Source organism: Rhea pennata, chromosome 6, assembly GCF_028389875.1.
Source record: "Rhea pennata isolate bPtePen1 chromosome 6, bPtePen1.pri, whole genome shotgun sequence".
NCBI lineage: Eukaryota > Metazoa > Chordata > Aves > Rheiformes > Rheidae > Rhea > Rhea pennata.
The window spans coordinates 35978299-36002635 of record NC_084668.1 but is presented as its reverse complement, the minus strand read 5'-3'; the positions used below and the strand labels follow the sequence as shown (position 1 = coordinate 36002635).

The following is a 24337-nucleotide window of genomic DNA, read 5'->3' as shown; positions in this document are numbered from 1 at the left end:
ACTGGATTAAAATTGCATAAGGAGAGACTCTTTTTTTTTTTTTTTTTTTTTTTTTTTCTCCAAGCTCTAGAAAGAAACTCCTGGTAAGAGGATTGGAGAAGTTGAAGAAAGTTGCCACCAAAAGAGCAACTGGAATATGTGCATCTGGTGTCATTCTCTGCGTTTAAGCTGAATGCCCAGCTTACCTGTCTGTTAACTGTTCTGCAGTGATTCTCTTATTCAGCCTTACCCCTGCTGTTCATCTCTTAATGGCTTCTGTGTTGAAGAGGCCTTCTCTTTAATTTTCTGAAAGGGTTACCTCCCAGCTCTTTTTGTGATTCTGTTTTGGCTGAAGATATCTGGAGAAGGGGAAGAAACGACCTAGCATGTAACAGCAGTGTCATGGGTGCAATCCTTGCTTAAACACTCCCAAACTTGAGAACTTTTTCCCCCTTCCTTTCCCTTCTTCCACATCCAGTTCCTAGTTCATCTGTTACTTCTCCTCTCTTCCCCTATGATGAACCTAAGAACTTGCGTCTGCCTCAGAATGGCTCAACTTCAGTCTTACAGTGCTTTCAGTATTTGAAACTACCATGGCTGTCTCAGCGTCTTTCCAGCACTGGGGCCTGAAATTGTCCCTAATATGTCTACTTTGGAGCACTGTGACCAAAGTTCCTGTGAAGGGTCGTGTATTTCCTCCATGTTCTGTGTGAGGAAAGAGACCCCAAATCCATACTTTACACTTACATGATGTGTGGCGCTCTCTAGGAAACTGCCTCTGTGTTGCCAGCGAGTGTGGAGGAGGCTGAGTAGAGCTGACATGGGAAGTGGCACCTCTGGAAATTGGTGCCATTACTGAGATACTGCAGCCTGAAGTGTGCAAAAAGAACAGTGGTCTAGAGTGTAGTGACCTTACTGACAGTATAGGCCCGTGAACCCTCTGCATAACGCCTGCCTCACTTCTCTTCAGTGGCTGATCTAAGCAGGACTTACCTTCTCCTGCATCACCCAGCTCTTAGCTGTGAGAGGTGAAATACTTCTATATGATTACAGGAGATTTTTCTCTCCCTTCCTGCTCACACCCCTTCCCATTTCCCTCCTACCCCACAAGTAATGCCTTTGTGCATGGAATTAAGGATATACTTCTGTAAATTATTGTTTTTCCTGTTTGAATATTGCCTAAAGCTCAGTTTATACAGTACAGATTTATAGGATTTCATCATGCCTGATCTGCATTGTCCTACAGGCATTTTTATTCTGTGTTGTAGGATTTTGGAATCTGTTCTTACTCAGTCACGTATTTCAAACTTCAATCATTTCTACTAAATAATCTTGTGTCGGTTGTAAATACATTAACCTCTTTTACCAAAGGAAAGCCCAGAGAGTTGTAAATAAAATAATCTCAAATAGTTTATAGATATAGGACTGAAGTGGTGGCTGTTCTTTTTGTAGAGCCTGAGACCTGAATCTGTCTGTTTTAAGATCTAGTGTACTTCAGTTACTAGTGCTAATAACTGAACTGGGTTGTCTGAATTCACAGCCTACTCTGTTTTAATCTCTGGAGATGCATTGGTTGCTCTGAATTTAAGGTATCTTCTGTTTTAGTTGGCAAAATAGAAGTGTCTTTTACTTAACCTGGAACTCACTTTTGAAGCAGAATAGTTTGGTACACATACCTTTCATTTTCGTAGTATTTTCTTCCCCCTTATTTCTGTGTGAAGAACTGCTAGCGGTCTGGAGTAGCTTTATAGTTATATGCTTGCTTTAAATTGGATTTTAGAAATCATGACTGTGTGGTCCCTCTACCCCCCCCAACCCCCCAATATTACCTTCAGATCTCAAAGAAACAAAGTTCAAACCCAGTGCTAATTAATTATTGTAGCTGTGCTGTAGCTGTATAACAACTTGCTCATTAACCTAAGAATACCACCCTGAGTCTTTTAGCTAATATTTGACAGGAGATCTTGGCCTGTAAGAGTTCAGAATGCTGTGGGCCTGCTTAGGGAGATGCTTTGTTCTGGAGCTGTGGTGTTAACTTAAGAGTGTGTGTATGTGTAGGGTTGAGACTCAAGTTTTTGTATTATTGAAGCAATCTAGTCCAATGGTCTTGATGAGCTAACAGATACTCTTAGTTTCAATATTAATATAACTGCAGATGCGTTTACATTTACCATTTTCCATTCTTATAGATGATCTTTAATTCAAAGCCTGACATACAGGGCAGTACAATTTTAACTGAGACTTTGTTCAAGGGGCTTTTTTGTTGTATTTAGACTGCTGTTATAAGAACTACATGTTTCCAAGTATCTCTGCTTGTTCTAATTTTTCATTCTTGTTCTTCACTGAAATATTTAATTATTTCTAAATGGCAAATGTTGGAATATAATGGAAAGGTTGACTCTGTGATTCCCTAGTACTTACCAATGAGTTTGAAAAGTGTGTTTTTTAGGAATATTCTCTATGTTGTGTTTTATTCAGTCTTCAGATAATATTCAGCTGGCGGGCCATATTTAGAGAATGGTGCTTGCTCATATTCTGATTCAGTATAAAATCAGAATGCCTGTATTTTTGAAGGATTACAGAGTGGAAAACAAATTGCAGTTTGAGCATAATTTAAGATGTTCTAGGCTGTTTTTGGATCAGTATATCTGTGCTGTATCAGAGTATGGGAAATTCTGTGCTAGGGATCTGTCTACGTGTGGTTTGAGTGTGTTTTTGGAGGGAGGGTAGGGGCATTTTTTTTTTGTGTGTGTGTGTCTCTGCTTAAAGCCATCTGTATCTCTCTGTCCAAATGCCTGGATAAAACAGCTTTCTCCTCTCTCTGCTTTCTACTGATACTGGGCTTCATTGATAAGATGAATAAATACCTTCCCTGCCTTGTGAAAAATGGATAGGTTGTCCATTTTTTTAAATAGTCCTGTTAATTTCTCAAAGCATAATCATTTAAAGATGGCTAATGAACAAGAATTCTCTCTTTACAAGCAATGTCTTTGAGGCACAGGAGAGAGAGAGAGATACTGTCTATTCTGCTGTACCCTACGGTATGCAGCCCTCAAATGACGGGGTGGAGAAAACCTATTCAACTTGCTCCCTTTGCTGTGCTTTATAACATGCCTGAAGTATTTGCTGCGTTCTACTGTTTGTCTTTCAGGAACTCATAGGAGTATTGTTATGTTAGAGTTTGAACTAGAACATGTTTTAAAATTAAAACTGAGAGGGTGGTGGTGTGTATGTGACCTGTATGTCAGGTTGCTTGTAGCAAGCATCTTTGCTGTGAGAGACTGTCTGAGATTGAAGTTTGCTGCCTAATCAGCCTTGCTATAAGGAAATGGCTATTACAATTTGTAAGTGTATGTTTTTCCATCTACCTAGTAGAAACAGAATATGTTAATTATACATGAAAAAGAATGAGAGAAGGAGGAAAACTGAGTAGGAGAAAGATTAATTCCATCCATCTCAGGTGAAAATGGGTGGGTGATGATGTCCTAAAGATAGGAGGTGAAGGAGACAGAAGTGTTTATTATTCCTTGCTCATCTCATGCAGTTGTATTTTGGCTCATGTGTAATGACTTTTTCTTCAGCTAGAATGTTAATTATAAAGCTTATACTAAGCTGTGTTTGTGATGTATTTGTCTCATTTTAAAGACAAAAAGTAATTAGGCTTTCTTGTTTTGGCCCTGTCCGTTAGTTGGCTGGCAGCATTAGCTTTGCCCTGTAACAGCTTTGTGTAACTTTCTAATTTTTTGAGAGCGGATTGTCTTTCGTAGATTATCTTTTTGGATCATAAGAGGTGAGAATTATCCATCTTGAACTCAGGTAACCAGTTAGCTTCTTGAATTGGAGATGGAAGATTTTGAAGGATGAATTTTATGAGCAGAATCCTTTTCCTGTTTCCTCTGGTATGATAGATGCTTTTGGTGACAGAACAATCCTGTCAGCATTCAGTGGCCTCTTGGTTTGGCTTTGCACTGCTGCCTGGCTCCTTTAGGACCTTAATCATTGTCTCAGTCTTTCAATCTTATAATGGAATTGTCTTCCTGGCAGTCTTTTAAGGATGAGAAATAGCATTCTTGTGTTAGCTTACATGGAACAAAGAGGCTGTGATCTTACAAATATTTATGCATGTATTTAACCTAAATTGCCCTGAATTCAGAGAAAAGCAAGAGGAGACTTTTCTGCCCTTTCCCAGTATGTGCCAGTTTTCTTGTCAGTAGTCTGTGGGGTACCTCAGACCTCATGAATGAATTTTATTGTTTTTTGTTTTGTTCTTTCCACTCTGATCCTGAAGAGCCAGTAAGGCAAAAGGTAAGAGCAGATTTCACAAAAACTTCAGCCTTGCTGACTAATGTAGCAACCTGAAGATAAATCTGTTTCTATACTTACCTAATCTGACTGGAATCTCCATTTTGACATTATGTTCTTAACATTTTCAAAGAGCAAAACTTAAAAGGGCGGGAATAACCTTATGAGAAATCCTCCTCCTACCTCCACTGGAGTGCTTTACTAATTTAAGACAGCACCCTTCCAGAATATCACATCCAATGATGATTTAAAAAAAAAAAAAAAAAGTTAGGGGAAGGGTAAGTTTTCACAACTAATTTTGAAAAATAAAGTGAAAAAAAATTGAACAAAAAGTGTATGAAACACATGCGTGTATGTGTATGTATATTTGTGTGTATATGTGTATAATACAGATTTTTTTTAGCAATCATTTGCCCTTGGAATAGTCTCCTCTATGTTCTGAAAGCGGATCTTGCTAGGTGGGGCAAATCATTTGTCTTGTCTTGTAACATCTTTGTTATGGTTCAGCTCATGTTTGAATGTTTAATTTATTCCTATTTGAAGCAGTACAATTTCATTTTCTTCCTCTGTCATCTTACTGTATGAAGCAAATCTCTTAACTGCTTTGCAAATCAAAGCGTGTCCTTTGTGTGGAAACCAAGTATCATGGATATTATTTAGGGTGACTTTATTTCCTATGATTTTTCATATTATTTTCTTTAATTTGAAGCATACAAGCTGACATATAACAGGCATGAACAGATCATGTATCCTTCATAAACATGTGTGTTTCAAGCATATTTCTCTTGACCTGAGAGGTTCAGGGTTTTTGTGATTGACTTGTATTGAATCCTTGTGAAAAGGTAGTCCTGTGTTTCTATTTGTAGGTAACTTTTTACTTTTTTCATAATGGACAGATTTAGGGATTCTTCAAATTACATTCTATGTGTTAATGTTAATATTCATACTTGCAGGTATTTTAGAATTTTTGTTCTGAGAGTGTAAGTTGAACTTGGAATAGTTCATTCTAACCATTACAAGAAAACTAGTAGGAGACTTACTAAGGAGAAATCTTAGGTGGGAGAGGTGGCTGCCAGTATATTTAGGGTGGTTGTGTGCTCGGTAATTTTATTGTACTGTAGCATTTTTTAAAATTTTCTCTAGATAATGGTCAAATATTGCATAAGTGATCTACTCTCAGGTGAAAACTCATTTTAGGTGGCCCTCACATAGAAGGCAGAGATGTCTCACTTGTGCCCCTAGCCTGCTGAGATCTGTAAGGCCCTTGTGATTACATCAGCTAAGTACTTACCTAGTGTTCATGCATGTACTCAGGTCCTCCCCTTCATCCCTCCCTCCCCATTTTAATTGGACCTCCTCTTGCAGAAAGGGAAACTTGAGAGAAAATGCTCTGGCTTAGAGCAAGAGGCCTTAGGAGATTGTTACAGCTGTAAGAGCTGGACTTTTCAATTGCAAATGCCTTCCTAGCATGAAGTCAACAAATGCAAACACTGTTCAAAATGGTCAGTATTGTTCCCTGCCCCAATTTCTTGCTTGCTCTAATTCTTCGCTTTATTGTCCGTGGTAAATAAGAGTTTGAGGGCTGCAGGCCTGTAGCTGTATCAAGTGAAGTGAAAATGCCCATGTTCTTTGTGAATGCTGTGGAAGGGGAGATGAGGTTGTGTTCTGGTGGGGGAGTTGAACCCTATAATCCGCCCTGATAAATCTATTGTTAACAATGAAGAACTTTTCAGTTCAATTGCTTGAAGTAATCTCTTCCTATTCTCCATCACCCCGCAATTAAGACAGAATTCCACTCTACATTTCCTCCTTATTTGGTTTTGTTTTTACATTTTTTTTTTCTCAAAGGAAGGTGGGGGGGGGGGAACCCTGTGGAATACATGAGAGGAATATACCCTATCTCAATCTGCTATACCCTATTTCTTGTTTTTAATCTTAAAAGCTCTGTTGCTACAAAGTTTCCAACTGGAAATGATTAAAAATATCTTGTTTAATTTCCTACATTGAGCTACAGAGTATAAAAACAATGTAATTTCAGGTCTAGATTTTATTTTCAATACTGGAACTAGAAACTTGGGTCTTAAATTTATTCCTTTGTAATGCAGACTTCACTGCTCAGAAATTTTCTGGAGTTAACCTTCAAATGTTGCTTGCTTTCTCTCTTTAATTTTGTGAAAAGAATGCCTAACTTATACCTCCCTTTGTGAGGGACAACTGAGTATATTTGCCTCTGACCTACTGGCCTGACCAATATTAGGATCTACTGAATCCAGTAACTGTCTAGAACACACTTCATCTCTTGTGCAGTAGGAGATGTTCTTTAGTTTGCTTTTATGCTTCAAAAATGTAATCTCCTCAGCATATAAATATTATTACAAAAAAATCATACAGTTCTGCTATTTCAGTGGTTTGCACATGTGTGAGTTACACTTGGCTCTTTGCCTGCTAGGGGGAAGACAGAAGTGATAAACTTTTCTTTTTCTTAGGTTTTGTGCTTAGGTTGTTTGAAAATGTTCAAGTGCATACACATTCTGTTGAGATCATTTGCGAGAAATCCTTCTGCTGTGGCTGAGGAACATTTAATAATTAATGGAGTAAATATGTAGTATGCAAATCCTTGCTAGCTGTAGTCTGTCTGTCTGTCTTTTTTATGAACTCTGTATCCATCTTCCCATAATACCAAAACCCCCACCTGCACTACTGCTGGTGATGGTGAAGTAGTTTAATTGCTGGCAATTGTAAGACTGACAGTTGTAATGCTGTCTGACTAGACTCACTTTAGACAGGTTTGGAGGTGGCCAGAGTGGTGGTTTTTTTTTTTGTTGTTGTTGTTGTTTTTTTTTTAAAAAAAAATAGAAGCTGTTTTAGTTTAGTGAAGTTTTGAGAAGTATGTAGAGATGAAATTAAGACTGGACAAATTTTGGCATCTCTGTTTCTCTCCAGCTGTGGTGGTGGTGTTGTCAAATCTGTAAGGTATGGTTTGAAAGTATCTAATACTTAATGTCACCTTGCTGTGGATACTGATGTCATGTAGCTTGAGAATGCTTATGGAAATCATTAAGTATTTGTTGTATATTGGGAGGTAATAGGCCTTGATATTGACTGAAGAAAGTTAACAAAGGCATTTGGCAAGAAGATCCTCAAGAGTTGAATCAATTTGTTGATAGAATATTTTATAATGAAATATAAAACCATAATTCTTATACCAGCAAGTATAGATGTATAATGATGTATTGAGCTTAATCCAAAATATCTCATTCATTGGAAAGTGTGGTGGTGTAGTTTGTTTCTGTTCTTTTTTTTTTTTTTTTTCCCCAGAGTACCAGAAGACAATATAGCCAGAGAATCCAATTTCTTTTTTTTTTTTTTTTTTTAAAACTTTGATCTAGTATTGTCCCAAACTTTACTTATGCTATTGCTGTGAATGGAGAACATCTATTTCTTCCATTTCTCTTACACTCCTTCATGTTGTACTTCTCTGGAATTTAGTTGCTAGAGTGAAGCTAGAGTTCTGGAATATAATGTGGAAATGCTTCTAAAATGTGTCTGAAACTTAACTGTGAGGAGAGTCTTACTGAGTCAGTCCTGCTTCTGAATTTTTTTTAGTGTCTTTTCTGCTTAAATAAGAAATTTCAGGCTAAGGATTGTACTTTAACTTGATATGTTGTGTACAGCTAAGTAAATAACAAGCAAACAATTATAAACTGAAATCAGTAAGTAGTGGTGTCTGTTTTATCGGTAGTCCAGCTGTGAAATGTATTCAAAACTTGTTAGGGTTGTCTTGCTCATAAACAGTCTGAAGTATGCTATATCGATTGCAATGTTTATCAAGCACATCATTTTAGTTTTGTGAAAAGCAGACTGACATTCCTATTTAAGTTTGTAACAAAAGCAATTGAGATGATGCTGCAAGATTGTTATATGAGAAAGCATGTATGTGTGTGTACTTACATTAAAAAAAAAAGTAACACAGGGTAGTGAATTTTAATTATAGATTTGAATGTTTACTGTTGACCAAAAAGACAGAAGAATTTCTGACATTATTGTAGTTTTAGGAACACTAAAGACACTGTACTAGGTGGCAACATTTAGGTTAGGGTTTAGTGATAACAGGAACATATTTTTTTTTTTTTTTTTTTTAACTGTTACTTCTGCCTACTTTGTACTTGTGCATTCATGTGCCCTGGCTTTAATTTATCATTTGGTAAATATTTGCATACTAATACTTAAAGTGCTCTCCCCTACATAAAGGAATTGATGATAAACAGCTTTTAAGTGGCTTCATGTTAAACATGAACATGACTTGCAACCCTAAGGTAAAACGCACATTAGTATAGCTGTTCAATATTCATTTGGGAAGTGCTGGTATATATCATACCAGGTAACTAGTTTATACTTTCCCTTAATATTAGGATACTGGAGCATACCTAAGGGGATATGAAAATGCTGTAAGAGAATTTCTCCCTGGTTGTGCTATTAAGGTTTTTGGAAGAAAAGCTACAGATATGTTTATCCTAAATGACTCCATTAACATGAAAGTATTTAGGAGCACAGATGTACTGCAAACATACTTGTGTGCTGCCCAGAGCTTCTAGGTACTGTTTTCCATTTTCAGGATACTCATTCCTCAGCTTTTCAACGGTCATTCTGTCTCCGTGAGTATGTAAACTTCCTGCCAGGAGAGTTAAGATGATGTTGGGAGAAATCATTTTAGTCACTGTGACTCCTTGAAGGAGGACTTCTATCTTGAACTAGGATGCCTCAGTTAAAAAGGGATTTTTTTTTTTGTTTTGAGGGGCGTTTGGGGAAGGGCAGGGACAGTGTATTGTGCACACGCACAGAAGAATTGAAATTCTGAGATGCTTTGAACAGCCTGGTGGTGTTGGGATGAATTAAGAGAGGTAAGCTAAACAGAAGTGTTTGTTCTGGAGCTATTTGGAAGTACAGTTATGCAGGTTAACAGAAAAGACTGAAAGTATTTAAGACTGGACCATTTTGAATCAGTATTGTGTTTTTCATGGTTAGTGAATAAATAGTCTTCATCAGAATAGTTCAGAATCATTGTACATTGAAGTAAAGATAGGTGGTATAGATTTAGTTTAATACAGGGCTTTCACAAACTACTGCCTGCCTACTTAAAGACTTTCTTTCATCCAAGAGCAGGAAACTACCGATGTAAATATTAAAAAGATGGAAGAACCAGTATAGATAAGTATGGAATTGAGTTTAGGCTTCTTGGATGATGGTGATTCTGTCTAGAATGTGTAAGTTATTTTCAGACTTCTTCTACTCATTTTGAACTCTGAAGAAAGCTTTGTAAGGAGTATGAATATGCACACACATGTTCATTTACTACTCTTAGTGTCTAGCCTCTTCCCATTGTGTGAATGGTAATTGTTGTTTGGGACTTACAATATTCAACTTTACATCTGCTAATAGTTAATGGCTTGTTCTGTATAGAAAGTTTGCTAGAATTTCGAAGTTCTATTTACTGAAGCTGGGCTCTTGGTGGGAGTAAAGAAGCACGGGAGAAATCGCTATATATGTTTTGTTTTTTTTAATAGACACTTTATATCTTGTGTATGGCAGTGTTTGGAGCTCATCCAAAGAACAAAAAATGTTTTCTGCCTTTGAAATCTCTGAGCAAGTGATTTGGCTGGTCAGATGTACTGTTATTACTTCTGTGACTGTGCACAGGGAATTTGCTCTATCCAGGCTATCTACCACTAGTTACTTTTTTTTCCCCATCAAATAGTCTATAAAAAGCACTTTTAATCTCACTCTTACTCTGCTCGTGCACTCTTTACTCTCACTAGGTGCTCTACTCTCCCTTTCCTCGGTCTTATAGTTGTTTTCTAACTTGCGGGGTGAAGTTGTGGTATTAGAAATATGGATGTGAAACTGAAGTCTGAAATGGCAAATATTCAGTGCTGTAGTCTCTGGTGGTTATTCCTATTAGGAGTCCTTGAGATAAAAAGGTCATAGGGGCTTCACTGTGTGCCTGTATCCAAGTCTGAAAGAGAGGTAGTAGTTCCCAAAGAGGTAAGAATATTTTTGTGCTATGGAAACCATATGAATCCTGTTCTGTTTAGTTTGTATTTTAGCACGAATTCCCTTCTCTAAGATGTGTGCACTGAAGTTCTGCTAAGTCTTCTGAATATATATTTGTGAATTAATGAGAAATCTAGTATAGGTTGTGCTTGTTTCACAGCATTGATGAGGACTGTCATCATCTGCTTTTTTCAGACTAATTTAGAGACATTAACACTTTTGTTAGTAGCTGTACTCAGAGAAAATAAATTACTGTATTGTGGCCCAAAGTAATAAAAAGGTTGAGATTTCATGAAACTTGATGGAAATAAAAGTAGCTGTTTGGCTTGGGCTTGTTCCCTGCCAGCTTGCTGAATTCTCTGTCCTTGTTCTCTTCCAAAGATTAATCTGGGTTGTTGCAAGCTGCTAGATAACAGATAGAAGTAAGCACTGGAAGCAGAACACCTCAGTCAGCTGGGTGGGTGCTTCCCCCCCCTCCCCCCCGTTGGCTTTAATATCTGTGTATTGGAGATTTATGAAATAATGTAGTCTAACCAGTTATACAACTGGTTTTAGTATATCTTGACACAAAAAATGTTACCTGTGGAAGTTTGATGAATAGCAGTAGTTTTGAAGTATGCTCTTCCAGTGTTGTTAACTATAACTATGACTACTTGTTAAAAGGTTCAGGAGGAACATCTATAGCTACTGATGCATTTCAGTCTGAGAGCATCATATTTTGTAAGTTTGTTGGTAGGGTGACACTCTTTCACAACACTTCTGCATTTAAGTAAATTGTATGATCTGAGTTAACATGCTTGCTTGTTGCACAGAAAGATATGTTTCCTCTTTGCCTTTTGATCTTAGGATTTTGTGAGTGTAGTATAAAATACCTAAACTGGGGGCTTTAAAAGAAAGCTTTGAGTTGAAGTCATTATCTGGATTTTATCATCTTGTATAGATAAAAACATATTTGGTGTTTGTTAAATTTTGTAATTTTGAGTACTTGATACCTAGGATGAACAAACATTTGCTACTTGGCAAATAAGTGGTTTCAGTGCAAAATCGAATAACTGTAGTTATCCCAGGTAAAATAGATAGGTTAGAGATACTTTTATATGCTTAATTAGCTGGTTGTCATTTAGTTCTACCTATACCTGTACAAATGCCTAACACTCAAATACAAGGCATTAAATTCTAATACCAAACTCATGGCATATAGCCAAGTGGGGAGAGCATCTGGGTCAGAAGAAAGTGTGTTCATGCTAGTGCATGCTAATTCTGTAATATTCTGCAATTGAAAAGGGGTGAAGGTATGCTGCTTTGGAGCTAATGGCAATAAATTACTTTTACCAATGCGATATATGTTCTGTCCTTTAAAAATAGGGAAGGGAGAGCTAAATACATTTCTCATGCAGTTTAAATATTAGTTTACAGGGAAAAGCTTCCTGTCCCGCTGCACGTTAAGAATAGAAATAATATTTCTTACAGGCTTGAGGATGTTGTTAACTAGCTATTAGGCTTATGTAATGAGACTGTTTAAGAATGAAAGTCTTCCAGATTTTTATACTTAAACTAATATATACTTACAATTATGAACTAATATAACTTGTTGCTTAAAGGTATGATGCTTAATAAGCTTTTAACAGAGACTGCTTTAGTTATCTATTTTGTTTGGGAACAAAATGCTATTCGTTTTTGAAGCATCTGAGAAAACACGTTTGTATCTTGGGCAGATTCTGTGTCTTGACTCTGGATGTTATAAATTGAACTGGGTGATGCTGGTGTCTGTGCATGTGTTGCAATGTAGGAGCCTTTATTTTGTCAGCATTAAAATTCAAAATTTGTTGTGGCTACGCATTTGGTGGCAGTGATGATTAAATAGCTTCTGTTGAGAATTACTCCTGACTGTTGGCTTCTGTGCTGCTGCTGTGATGTTTCTGTGGGTCTGGCTGCCTGGCTGATCAGTGGCCTGGATCAGGAAAGTGACTTGGGTGAAAAAAGACTAGTTTTCAAGGGGTTTTTGGAAGGGTACAAAGGGAGGGAGAGGGAACAGCTGTTTGTCTGAAGATCTACTGAGAAAAGCTTCAGCTAATTGTATGAACTGCTCTTACATGTTCCTCTTACTCCCATGAGCCTCGTTCCTTTGGCTCTTTGGATTGTTGTGCCCTGTACAGTTTCGTGGTGATAGGCTTTGGGGCAATGTTGGTATTGTGGATATGAGGTGGGTTTGTTAATACAAGAACTGAAATGGAACTTTGAAAAGGAGATGGGTCAGAACAGGCAATGCGTTGTTAGAAAGCTCAATGAAAGAGCTAGTAGTGGCATATGATGGGCTGACCTGTTGATAGAGTCATGTTTTTTTGTGTGGTGTAAGAATTGTGTGTGTGTGAAACTATTTTTATGATATAGCTGATAAAGAGGTCTAATCCAATTAGTCCACATTTATACCTGGAATGGAATTACCCTGATTTGTCTGCTGTCAGCATCCTTTGATGGCCAGTCATAGATTACCTCTATATAAACATGGAGTGGAATACCGCTACTTTTCAGGGATTTCATTACACGGGGAACATAACTAGAATCAGGAGCTTGCTAGACCAGATAGTGTATCTATTATGCTTCACTTTGCTTCTAAAAACTGTACTCTGAATGGACTTGATGGGGAGTGAGAAGCGGATGATGTAACAGAATCACTGGGACTGTAGACAACATCAGCTGTGTTCTTTCTTTATGAAACCTTTTTCAGGACTGTGTGCCAAGTTCTTGGACCTTAATTTTAGCATCTCCTGGCCAATGTCAATGGCATTTGGAGGTCTCAAATATAATTTGTCATCTCAGCTAAGCATGTTTCCTTCTTTAAACCAGCTGTAGAAGATGTGCCAATTCAGTGTAGTGTTTACCAGTGCTGATGCTACAGAGTGCTTAAACATTCTCCTGTGACTTAATGAGCTGACGCGTGTTTGTTGACCCTAAAATGATAAACATTTATGTTACATAAGGCTGTTGCAATATAGCTACATTCACTTAGCCTGCCCCTGCTGCAAGTTATGTGTGTGCAGTCAGTTTGTTGTTTGAAGGCACTGGTTATGTGACTGGGTGCCTGCTCTGATCTGTGTTTCATCTTGGGGAGAAGTTGCCGTCAAACAACGCGTTCTGGGCCTTTTTGTTTCAGGGTCAGCAGAGTGGGGGTTAAGCTCTCAGTTGCTGAAGTGGAGTAGTTAATAATATGAGGAAAACATTAATAGAAAACTAACATGATCCCTGCTTGTGTCACATGCAGAATTGCACCAGAATTTGAGAGCATTAATTTGTGAAAAATAAATAAAGATTTACTTATCCATTTATTTTTGCCTCAGCTGCCTCTTCAGAGAAAGAAACTGGGTTTTATATACACATGCATATACACACACACACCAGAAATTGTCAGGAGTGATGTGTGTCTATACATGCATGCATTCACATGTGTTTGCTGATGATAACCCACGTTGTTCAACTATAAACTGCTTTAAAAGGAAAAAAGTAGAATTTCTCAGTTTATTAACTATCTAACTTAAGAACCGGACTGCATAATTAGCTAATGTAAATGTACTTCTGTAAGATCACTTGCAGAGTGTTCCATTGGTAGGAACATTAAAGTGTTTTGAAGGTGTAGTTCTCATTTTTTGTATACATTTGAGTTTCAGTTTAAGTAGTGTCTTCAAGCTTCTGCTTCATGATTCAAGATGGAAATGGGTGGGAAGGAGGTGAGATACAAAGCTGCTGCTTCTGGTTGAGCTAAAACCATGCAAAATTAGTTTGAGAAATCTTGTGCCTGTCTTGCAGGATCCAACTTACTGGGTAAATATCCACCACCTGGAATATACAGATGGAGGAATCCTGGACCCTGATGATGTGCTGGCAGATGTTGTGGAAGACAAAGATAAGGTAGAGTTTGGATGAAAATACTACTTTTGCTTTGTGCTGTGCCTTTTCAGATAACTAATGCTACTTTCTCATTGCTTGGATCTCTGGCAGTTGAGGCAGATACTATCATCTCCTTAAATTAAATGCATCTGCCTAAAGGTGCTATAGATCTTGTGTTTCTAGAGCAAAAATGGGGAGGGGGGAAAAAAAGTGTTAGCAAAGTAATGAAGATTATCAGAGGAACCTAGCAGTTGATTTAGAACTGAACTTTTTCAGGCAATTTTGTGTTTCTTTTCATTGCTGTATGAAAATACAGTGATGAAGGAATGAGAGTTTTACAAGACTTCTTTTTATGCCACTCAAATATCTTTAATTTCTACCTTTCTGTGGAAGTTTCTGAGAATCATTCAGTTATCATGGCTGAATATGTATAATAAAACGGACAAAAAAAAAAAAAAAAAAAACTTGTAGTGACAAAAGCAGCTGCCCTGATTTTGTCATGTTTCAGGAGGAGTTTCTGGATTTGCTACTGGAAGTTTAAGCAGGCCAGTTACAAATTCCCCAAAGCCATGAATCTCTAACTGGGAATATAAATATGTCCTTTTTGTGTAGAAAACTAGTAGATGCAGAGAAACCCTTCTCTCTCCTTTTTACAGTTGTCAGAATAATTTAGTTTGGGAAAACTATTTGGTGACTTATTTCAGCATATAGAATAAAATCAGAGGAAAACATGTATAGTAACTGGAAAATGAAGACTGAAATGTGAGATATGCCTATGGTGTTTGACAAATGGCATTTTCTACTTAGTGTCTTATATTTAGTGATGTTAAAAGTAGTTTTGTGCACTGCAAGCAGGAATGTTGGAATTTTGCATCCTGTTAATTGTTTAATGATTTAATTTCCCTTCTGCTTATTAATTGTATTACAAAGTGCAGTGTTTTGCTTGTGATGAATGAGATGCTATTTCTCAGTATCTTATAGAATTGTCTAAAGGGTACTTTGCTGTCATTCTGTTGCTGTCCATATGAAAATTCTTTGAGCGATGAAGCTATACTTAATGCATGTTTTTTTTTGTTCAACTTGTATTTCTTGCTTGTCCATATTTACTGAAAGCTTCTTTTAAAGCATCTTAAGACTTTCTTCCAGTAGTACTTGGAGGCTAAAGACTAGATTCTGAGGACTGCTATTTATTAGGAATAAGACCATGATCATATGATACTGTAAAATGAAATAATCAAAGGGAAGGGAAACATTATTAGTCTTATTGGTTAATAAAAATAAATATGCCTACCTGGATTTCTTCTATTTAAAATACTAATACATGAACACTTAAATAAGAACGGCAGTTTGCAAAAAATTTGATTATATCATCCAATTTCTACTGTTGTTAAAGCCTTACTAGTACTTTGAGTGTATATCACTCTGAGAATGTTTTTCTAATGAAATTGCTAATTTACGCACAGTTGCAGATTTAAGCATCTTCTGTTACAACAGTGCTAGGAGGGACTCTGGTAGTTTGAGGTTCCCTTGAGAGGTACCCTGAGGGAACAGGGTATTATTCACTGAAGTGTTCTGAAGCACTTTAGGAATACAGTAAACCTTCTGTGTTTCCTTCCTGTCATGCCCCCATGTGCCCCCCTTATAAAGGAAATGCGTGCAAGGGTGCTGGTAGGTGAGACACCACTGCCATCTTCTCTTCAGCAGGCCCTGGTGAGACAGTGATAAGTAAGACCGACTGAGCCAGCAGCAGTGACAAATCAGTTTGTTTCTGATAAAACCAGGGTAGAATCTAGGAATCATGTTATAGGACTGGTGACTAAAGGGCCAATTAAACCTCTTTCATTGGACCAAAGCGCCTTCACAGCACTTACATGAGCTGTTGATATTACCTGCTTGTGGGGGTTGGTATGATCAGATAACTGAGAACCAACCATATAAAAGGCCTAATGTTTTAAATTGTTTTAGTTTGGCCTGTTAGCGCTTGAGCCCCTGCTAGTGTTAATCCATGCAGGGGATGTGGCCTAGGGGATCTTTAAGCTTTTCAGGAGGAGAGGAGATATTTAGACCTGGTAGCTGAAGTTGCCAAATGGATCAAAAAATATTTAGTACTTATCTGTGCACTAATTCTCTTTGATTATGTTTTGTAAAGCAAGTAAACATGCTTTGTCCTTACACCCATGTTCTTGTCATCCTTGCCTGTGTATCGCAGACAGTAATGCAGTTTCTCATGAGATCAATTACTCCGTCCAAAAAGAAATGTTGGACTTAACCTCAGCTCCTTTAAACAAAAGTGCACTTGACATTGCTGACCATCAAGCTCTGCTTTGGTGGCAGAGGAAGGTAGCTGATCTTTTTATTTTTAAGCCTTAATCTGCTCTAGATTATGATTGGATGGCAGTAAGCTAGTCCAGTTTGCAAACAAAAATGTGCATGATGATCTGTTGAAATTCCTTCTCTGTGACAACAAAACAGTGAATCAAGGAGAACTACTGAATGTAATCTATGTGGATTTGCAAAAGCTTTTGATAGTCTGTAACAATAGACTGTTAAGGAGGCACAAGTGCCCATGAGGTAAGTGGCAAAATGCTGTCATAGATGAGTAAAGGATTGAGAGATAACAAAAAGAAGGAATAGACGGACAGATTGCAACTCTGAAATGGTGGTGGTTGGATGCCTAACGTGCATTATTAGGAGTAGTGGTGTGTTAAGGCTCTAGATACACTGACTTTGTGGTTTCCTCTGGAACTCAGAATTATTCAGATAAAGCTCAGTGAATAGGCAGTACAGTGGTAGATAAAATTAACTGGTGCCAACTGCAAGGATATGTGTACTGGAGAGGCTGACTTGACCTACTTGTGTGCAGTACTGTCCTAAATTATTATCATGTGTGCTTGGTAACATGCATTATATGAAAATGCTTGGGAAATTCTTTATTTGGAATTCTTTATTTCCCCCTCTCTGAGCCTGTGCTCTTCCCCCCCTCCCACCTCATAGGAATAATCTGTGGCATCAACTGGATGTCAAAGCTGGAGTGAGTAGTTTGTCATCTGTTTTCACTCAGTTATCTTGTGAGTAGTTTGTGTCCTGGTTGTTCTGAATGATGGTTATAATTCAAAAGCCTAAATTTTGCCTCTGGAATAAAAGTACTATTTAAATTGTTTGTTTTTTTAAAAAATATATGTTAAAGCTATAAATGGAGTCTTTGTAAGCTGTTATTAACAGATCTTTCTCTTGAAAAGACTTTTTTCTTGGGGGGGAGGGGGGGCTGGGAGAGAGAGAAAATTGCCAAAAGAAAATTTCTACATTTAAAACAAACAAAAAACCCTAAGAATTTGCGCCTTGTATTGTGTATATTTGGCTTATAGCATATATATATATAGCATAGCATATAACTTAACTATGTAAAAAAAAAAAATCAGAAAGCTATAAAAGTATTACATAATGTTTAACTTTAGAATCATGTTTTCGAATATTCAGTAATTTGCTTTCCAGTCAAACTTAAGGCACCTACTGACTTTTGAAATGCTTGCCTCTTCTGGTTTAAAGGTTTCTGCAATGTGGTGGTTTAGCCTGGTGACAGTAATATTTCCAGAGGTGCGTCTGTAGCTGACAGAGGCACATTCCTTAGAGAGTCTTTCACAGTAAAAACCTGATTCACGTTGGAGTTATAAAGCCTTGTTAATCACTCCAGATGTATGGTTGTTCCCCTTCCTTCCCAACAATGTTCTGGGCCACATGTTGCTGCCCCCGGTGTTTTGCTTGTTGAGCTCAAGTGATGTCTTGGTGACTTGGATTAGTTGAAGTTCTAGCTGAAAACCAACCTCCCTTTCCTTCAGTTCCCTAGGGTGGCCTTATAGGCTGTTACGTAAGTGCTAGTACCAGTACAGAGATGGGAACACAAACAGGTTAGGAAGGAATGGCAGGGCATAGCTGTCCCTTCTAGTAACAAGTAGGCTAGTACTGAGTTAAGTATCTTGATTGTGCCAACTTCTTAAGAGCAGATACTCTATCTTGCCTGAGCAGATACTCTATCTTGCCACTCTTGCAATGGGGAGGGCCTCCTCTTCACCTCTGCATGCGTGTTTTTTTTTTTTTTTTTTTTTTTTTTTTCTTCTTCCATTTGAAAGTTCTTTTCCTGGTATTACTGTATCCCCTCTCATTACAAGGGAATGAATTGCTAGGATACGGTTCAGATACCCAGAAAATGGTAACCTCTGTTGTCACTGAGGGTTACAGTACTTGTTATTGGTGATAGGACATGGGTCTGAATCTGGCTTAGTATAACACTGGAGTGAGTTGGCAGGGTTCAATAAAAGAAAGAATGCAAGACAGAAGCAACAAAACAGTAACATACAGAGCCTAAGTGCTCTGAGAGATTAAAAAGATATAATGAAGTTCTGTGTTAATTGTGATAATCCGTTTATGTTAAAACTTTCTCAGTTCATGGAATTTTGAGGAGTGGAAGGCAAAGGGTATGTGACTGTAATTGCTGTTGGTTTGATACTGAAATATCAGTGTGCTAGTATGGGCTTAGAGATATCTTTACTTGAACTTTTTCTTTGTTAAATATATTTGACTCCGAAGGCGTCAATGGGCGGGGACAAACTCTTTTCAGATGTCCCGTGTGACAGGACAAGAGGCAATGGGCAAAAATTGAATCATAGGAAGTTCTGCCTGAACGTGAGGGGGGAATCTCTTTACTGTGAGAGTGACGGAGCACTGGAGCAGGTTGCCCAGAGAGGTTGTGGAGTCTCCTTCTCTGGAGATCTTCAAGGCCTGCCTGGATGCAACCCTGTTAACATGCTGTAGGTGACCCTGCTGAGCAGGGAGAGGTTGGACTAGATGATCTCCAGGGGTCCCTTCCAATCTTACTGATTCTATGGTTCCAAGTATATTTTTAATAGGAGCGTAAGTTTTTGAAGAACACAGAACAACAGAGATGCTGAAATAGTGACATTCAGTTTAAAGATTTACAGGGACTGTAACTGTCATTTAAATGTTTCTAATGATGAAATTAAATAAATGCTGTAAGCATAGTTCAGATAATTATTTTACCTAAGTATTTAATGAAATATTAAATAGCACAGTCAATGAATTCTTACTTCTCAGTTCACTACCAGCAGAAATGTAGTATTGAGAAAATACGCTTCCTGGATGGTCTCCAAAATGCTAGCAAAATCATTTGCTGACTATTGGACTTGGCTATTGGGCCTGTGTGGGCTACTGTTAGGAAGCTGAAAGAGTTTCTGTAGAGGATGTGAAGCAGGTCTCTTAAACCTTACTCTCAGAGGGTTATTTGAAAGTAACTTCAGTTTCAGTGAAGAGTTAAAGCAAGAAGTAATGTGAGTATCTGGTCTGAAGCAGTTCTTTCAGTATGTAACTACAAAAAGAGCATAGATTCAGAAGCAAAAGCAAAACTTCAAGACTGTTGTAATTATACAAGGAAAATATCTCCTCAAAAATCTGATAGGCAGATTCTGAACTCTTCCATTATTTCCAGGTAGGTTTAGTCACTGGAAATGTTGGATGGATGTGGTACTTGCACAATAGTTACTTTGTGACCTGAATTTGACTCTGTAGCCTTCAGAGTTGTCATTCCAGCTATGAACATGACTGTATGCTTCAAGGTACTGTGTTTATTTAAATTTAGTTATATGGAAGTCAGTCAACTTTTGAACAGTTTGTCTTCCTTCCACCTGTTCATTTCTCTTGAAATGGAAAAACAAATCAGAAGTAAAATAACCTTTATGTAAGTGGAGCAGGTGTGGCTGAGTAACATCTTAGGTGGTGAAGAAAATAGTGAAGTCAAAAACAAGGAAATAAGCAGGAGTATCTCAGTTAAGGAAAAATACTGTAGAGGGTATGAACTGAGGATATTCCTAAGGGAATTACAGCATCACTGCTAGCATTGCTATTTTAAAACCTTTCACTGAGAGTCAGTGGCAGAAGCCTTGATGTTGGCTTGTTTGCTTGCTTCAAATGGGTTAGTAGAGCCTGAAAATATCACACTTGACAGATTTTTTTTTCCTCTGATCTGATGCACAAATACATCATATATGCAAGTAATACATACTTCATATTGAAATTCACTTCAGGCTTTAGACTTCTCTGTAATTGAGCTTCCTAGTATTTTCTCTAGGGTTTTGTAACTTTCTGGTAACTAGAGTACAAATGGAGTTTTTTATTTTTCAGCTTGTGTCATACAAAAGTATATTAACCTTGTATAGGAAAAACAAAGCAAGATGTGTAGAACTTAATTACAGCAGATGATTTTACTTATTGAAGTATGTGCTCTAGCATTTAAGTTGACTGTTTTATGAGTTACCTAATTTTTCACAGTTTAAAAAGAAAAGGGGAGGATATACCTTAGATTTGAAGAATAAGTATTAGAGATGTCTTTGGTAACATAGAAAACAACTTAAGATTCTTAGTTTCTTTTAATATGGAGGTAACACTTTGAGTGTGAAACGTACACAGAGTAATCCAGATGCACCCTTTGTCTTCAGTAAAACCTGCACTAAAAATATACATGTATATTAAAAAAAAAACCCAAAAGACAACTCTTTCTTTGTAAGATGGTGAATGTTGTTCTGGACTAGATTTTTTTGGTGTACAATGTTTTATTAGGACATTTAGTTGGTTGAATATTTCAGTCCCGACACTGTTTCAGTGTATCTGCTTTCCCTGACTTAGAGCTGTTACAGTAAATGTGTGCTGCAAACTTCCATAGCGTACTTGATGCTTCTGCCAGTGTCCTGGTTATACATCCTCAAGTCTGAAGGCCCTGTCTGAGGGGCCTTGCTCTCCCGAGGCAGCCAATCTTAGGGTTTCTTTCTGTGGTGCTAATGAGATAATACAGGGAGATCAAAAGCCTGGTATGTTCTTGGCGGGAAACATTAAGTTACAGAAATTGAGTGGAACTGATGTGAAAGAGTTTTTGTTCTTCATCTTAAAATTAATTTTTTTTTCCTTTTTCCCCTAAGTGTAACTTTCAGGCTGCGGATGCTATCTCTGCTTGAATATGCATAGGTATCTTTGTCTAAATGACTTAGTGCTTCTGATCTTGCATTCATATTTTGCAAGCTTTTAAAAATGAGATCTTGTAGCTCAGAGGAAATTGATCTTAAAATGTGTTTAACAAAATGTATAATTAATAGTTCATTCATCTGTCAAACCCTATAGAAATCAAAGTGGACTTAAACACTCAGAGGGTAAAAAAAATTTAGCTACAGCCTCCAAGGCTATGGTGCAATGGACTTAGTTTTGGTACATTTGGAGTATTTTATTTCTTCCTTATATAAATATTTGTAATATGATCTTTCAACTATAGCTTCCTATAGTAAAAGTTATTAGGTTGTGAAATTATTTCTGTTGCTAGTATTTCATTTACTTAAGTATACTTAGCTAGTTCTGGGTGAAGAAGACATAAATGCAAAATATTACTCTAAAACTTCCATGTTACTTCTGGTCTATCAAGAAGCAGAATATAAATAGCCTACAGGTATCTGGTAATTAGCTTAAGCACCTTGTATCTACAAGGAAGGGAAGCATCAAAATGTGTTTTTAAAAATTACCATCATCTTATTCAGTACCTTTAACATTTGATCTGGAGAAGAACTGAGAGACACCAAAATCCCGGAGCAGGATGGAGTATCTGGTTGCTGCCAAGATGCTTTTCCCCCTCATCTTGAGCCACAGGCTTTTTGATTTACTGGATTTGTTCAATCCAATCAAACCTTACCAATCCTTTCTGAAAACCTACTGAGTTTATCTAGGCTTTATATTAAACAAAACAAACAAACAAATCAGAGGTGGGGGGATTCTTTTGGTAAAGCTGTAGGCTTTGAATTTGCTGACCTTTGGATGAACTAAGACAGAGTAAATAGTATGCCAGCCAGTCAAGCTGCTGTTTTTTTTTTTTTTTTTTTTTCTTCCTCTAAGAAAAAAACATAATTTTTTCACACTTTCCAGGAAGAAAAGGTTTTATGCCATTTTGAGCCAACTCTTCTTTAGGAAGCAGATGTCTGATTTCACTCTTGTGTGGTAGGTTATGCTGTGAGCCACCATATATATATATATATATATATATATATATATATATATATATATATATGTTCATGTCTATATATGTATATATAATGATATTTTGGTAGGAGTTGATCTGTTTATTTTTGAAGTGGGATCTGAACTGTGAGCAGTAGAGGAAGAAAATAAATCACCATCATTAGTACTTACTAAGCAATGCTTTATTTCAGTAATGCAGTTTCTTTTAGAATATAGATTATAAAGCTTTGCATTTTTATGAAATTTGTTTTAATTTCTTGCTGCTGAGGTCCCATGCATTATTCAAGATTATAAAATGATTTGAGTTTCAGGAGCGTTTGGATTTGCTGATGAGGAGTTCAAGCTGTGTAATTATGAAACTGTATCCACATAGGCTGGAAGTTCAGAGCTCATTACCTTAATCATTAAAATAACCATTTTTTAAAAGTGTGGTATTACATTCCGGAGTGTGCAATTACACTATCATGTGCTCTTGGTTACTGGAAACATTCTTGTAATAAACTTCAGATCTAGTAATGTGCCTCAAGATAAGTTCGTAGCTTTAAGAGCAGACACATGGTCAAATGTTACTTAGCTTATTAAAGAAAATACAGTTTTAAAGATGTAGAGCAATAACACAATGTCTTTATGCATAAATTAGCTTATGTATCCTGGAAAATTCTAAGCTTTTACATATTGAATGCTCTATAATGTCTTTTTTTTTAAAAAAATAGATATTGTTGGGGAACATATTACAAAGGTTACTTATTTAAACTTTACCAGCTTTAAAAGCAAACTTAGGCAGTTAGTCTTAAGTGCATCTGTTTGGATGTTCATTCAACCTACCATTTACAAATACTGTGGCAAAGAGGAGCTCAATATTTTATAGAGATAATTTTGGTGGAAGATACTGCTTCCTTTTTAAGCATTTTCCTTGATGTCAGAAATATTTGGAATCTTCTAACTCCATGCTGATGTTTAAAAATGAGTGCGTGGAAACACTTACCAATTGATGTTTACGAGTGAGCGATAAATATGGAAAAAAAATTGTAATCTTGTTATGGAAAGATCTTTTAGAGTGTTGTCTTGCTGTAAAATAAGTATTAAAAATGAATTCTTACAGATAAATAGTGGTTTTGTCTGTAATATGCCTTTGATTCATTACTTTCCTTATCTTATTTAGCTTGCAAATGGCTTGAGGCAAGGGCTTTTTGTTCTGCTTTTCAATTAGGGCTCCAAAGACTACTGCAACACAAAGTGTACCACAATACAAATTTATTATTCTTTGTATAAGAGTGATTCCCTAAGCTTCATAGTAGAGAAGAAGGTGGAAGTTTGTGGTGTTATTTTGTTCCTTTTCAGGAATGACAGTCTCCTGGCCCAAGGAACTGGAGTGCAAGTTTTGGGCAACTGCTTCAGTGTCCTAAGCTTTGATATGTGGGCTCCTGCTATGTAACATTCTGTTCTTCTAATTTCCGTGAAGCTTTATTGAGAAAGTTAAAACAGCTTCTGTGAAGTTTTGAAATGCTGGTAGAAGTCTTGCTTACATTTCAACAGTTGCCAGCAATTTAGGATTTGTGCTTTGGAACTTTCTGGTGTTAATGTTCTGGTGTTAATGGAAGTATACCGTTCATGGGCTAATAGTATTGCTATTGTAAAAGCAAATTCCCTTTGAGAGAGTGAGGAAAAAATCTTGTGCTCTGGTTTGAGACATCAACCCTTAAATTTATTTAAGGCAACATTAGCATGCATTAATGAAGAAAATGACACATGACTTTCCATAAAAATGCATACAAAACCCTTTCATACCAGCCTCCTGGAGTATACCATACTGATCCTAACAGGAAGCTCACCTTAAATCAGTGGCTTAGAAAAGGTTGGAAAGGGCAGTGGGCCCCATATTTCAGCCTGAGGAGAGAACTTCAAGCTGAAGTACATGTGTTCGTGTTTGCTGCCAGAAAAATTGCATACTTGCTGTAAACATCCTTCCTCACCTGGTAGATGAAATAAGGCTGAGTTGGTGCCCACCTAGGGGGCAGGGAGAGGGTGTGGGAAGGAGGCTGGGACAAGACAGGGT

The 24337-nt window shown here is 37.2% G+C and overlaps 1 protein-coding gene across 4 annotated transcripts in view; it reads left to right on the top strand.

Moving 5' to 3' along the window:
* The window catches only part of PARD3B (par-3 family cell polarity regulator beta), a 417558-nt gene that overhangs the window by 12479 nt on the left and 380742 nt on the right, over positions 1-24337 (top strand). For all 4 annotated transcript variants that reach the window (XR_009958854.1, XM_062579370.1, XM_062579372.1 and 1 more), the window contains exon 2: positions 14137-14238. Coding sequence is in view for 3 of the 4 variants with exons in the window: in XM_062579370.1 (XP_062435354.1) it covers positions 14137-14238 (102 nt within the window). In the remaining variant the exon portion in view is untranslated. The remainder of the gene's footprint in view (positions 1-14136; positions 14239-24337) is intronic.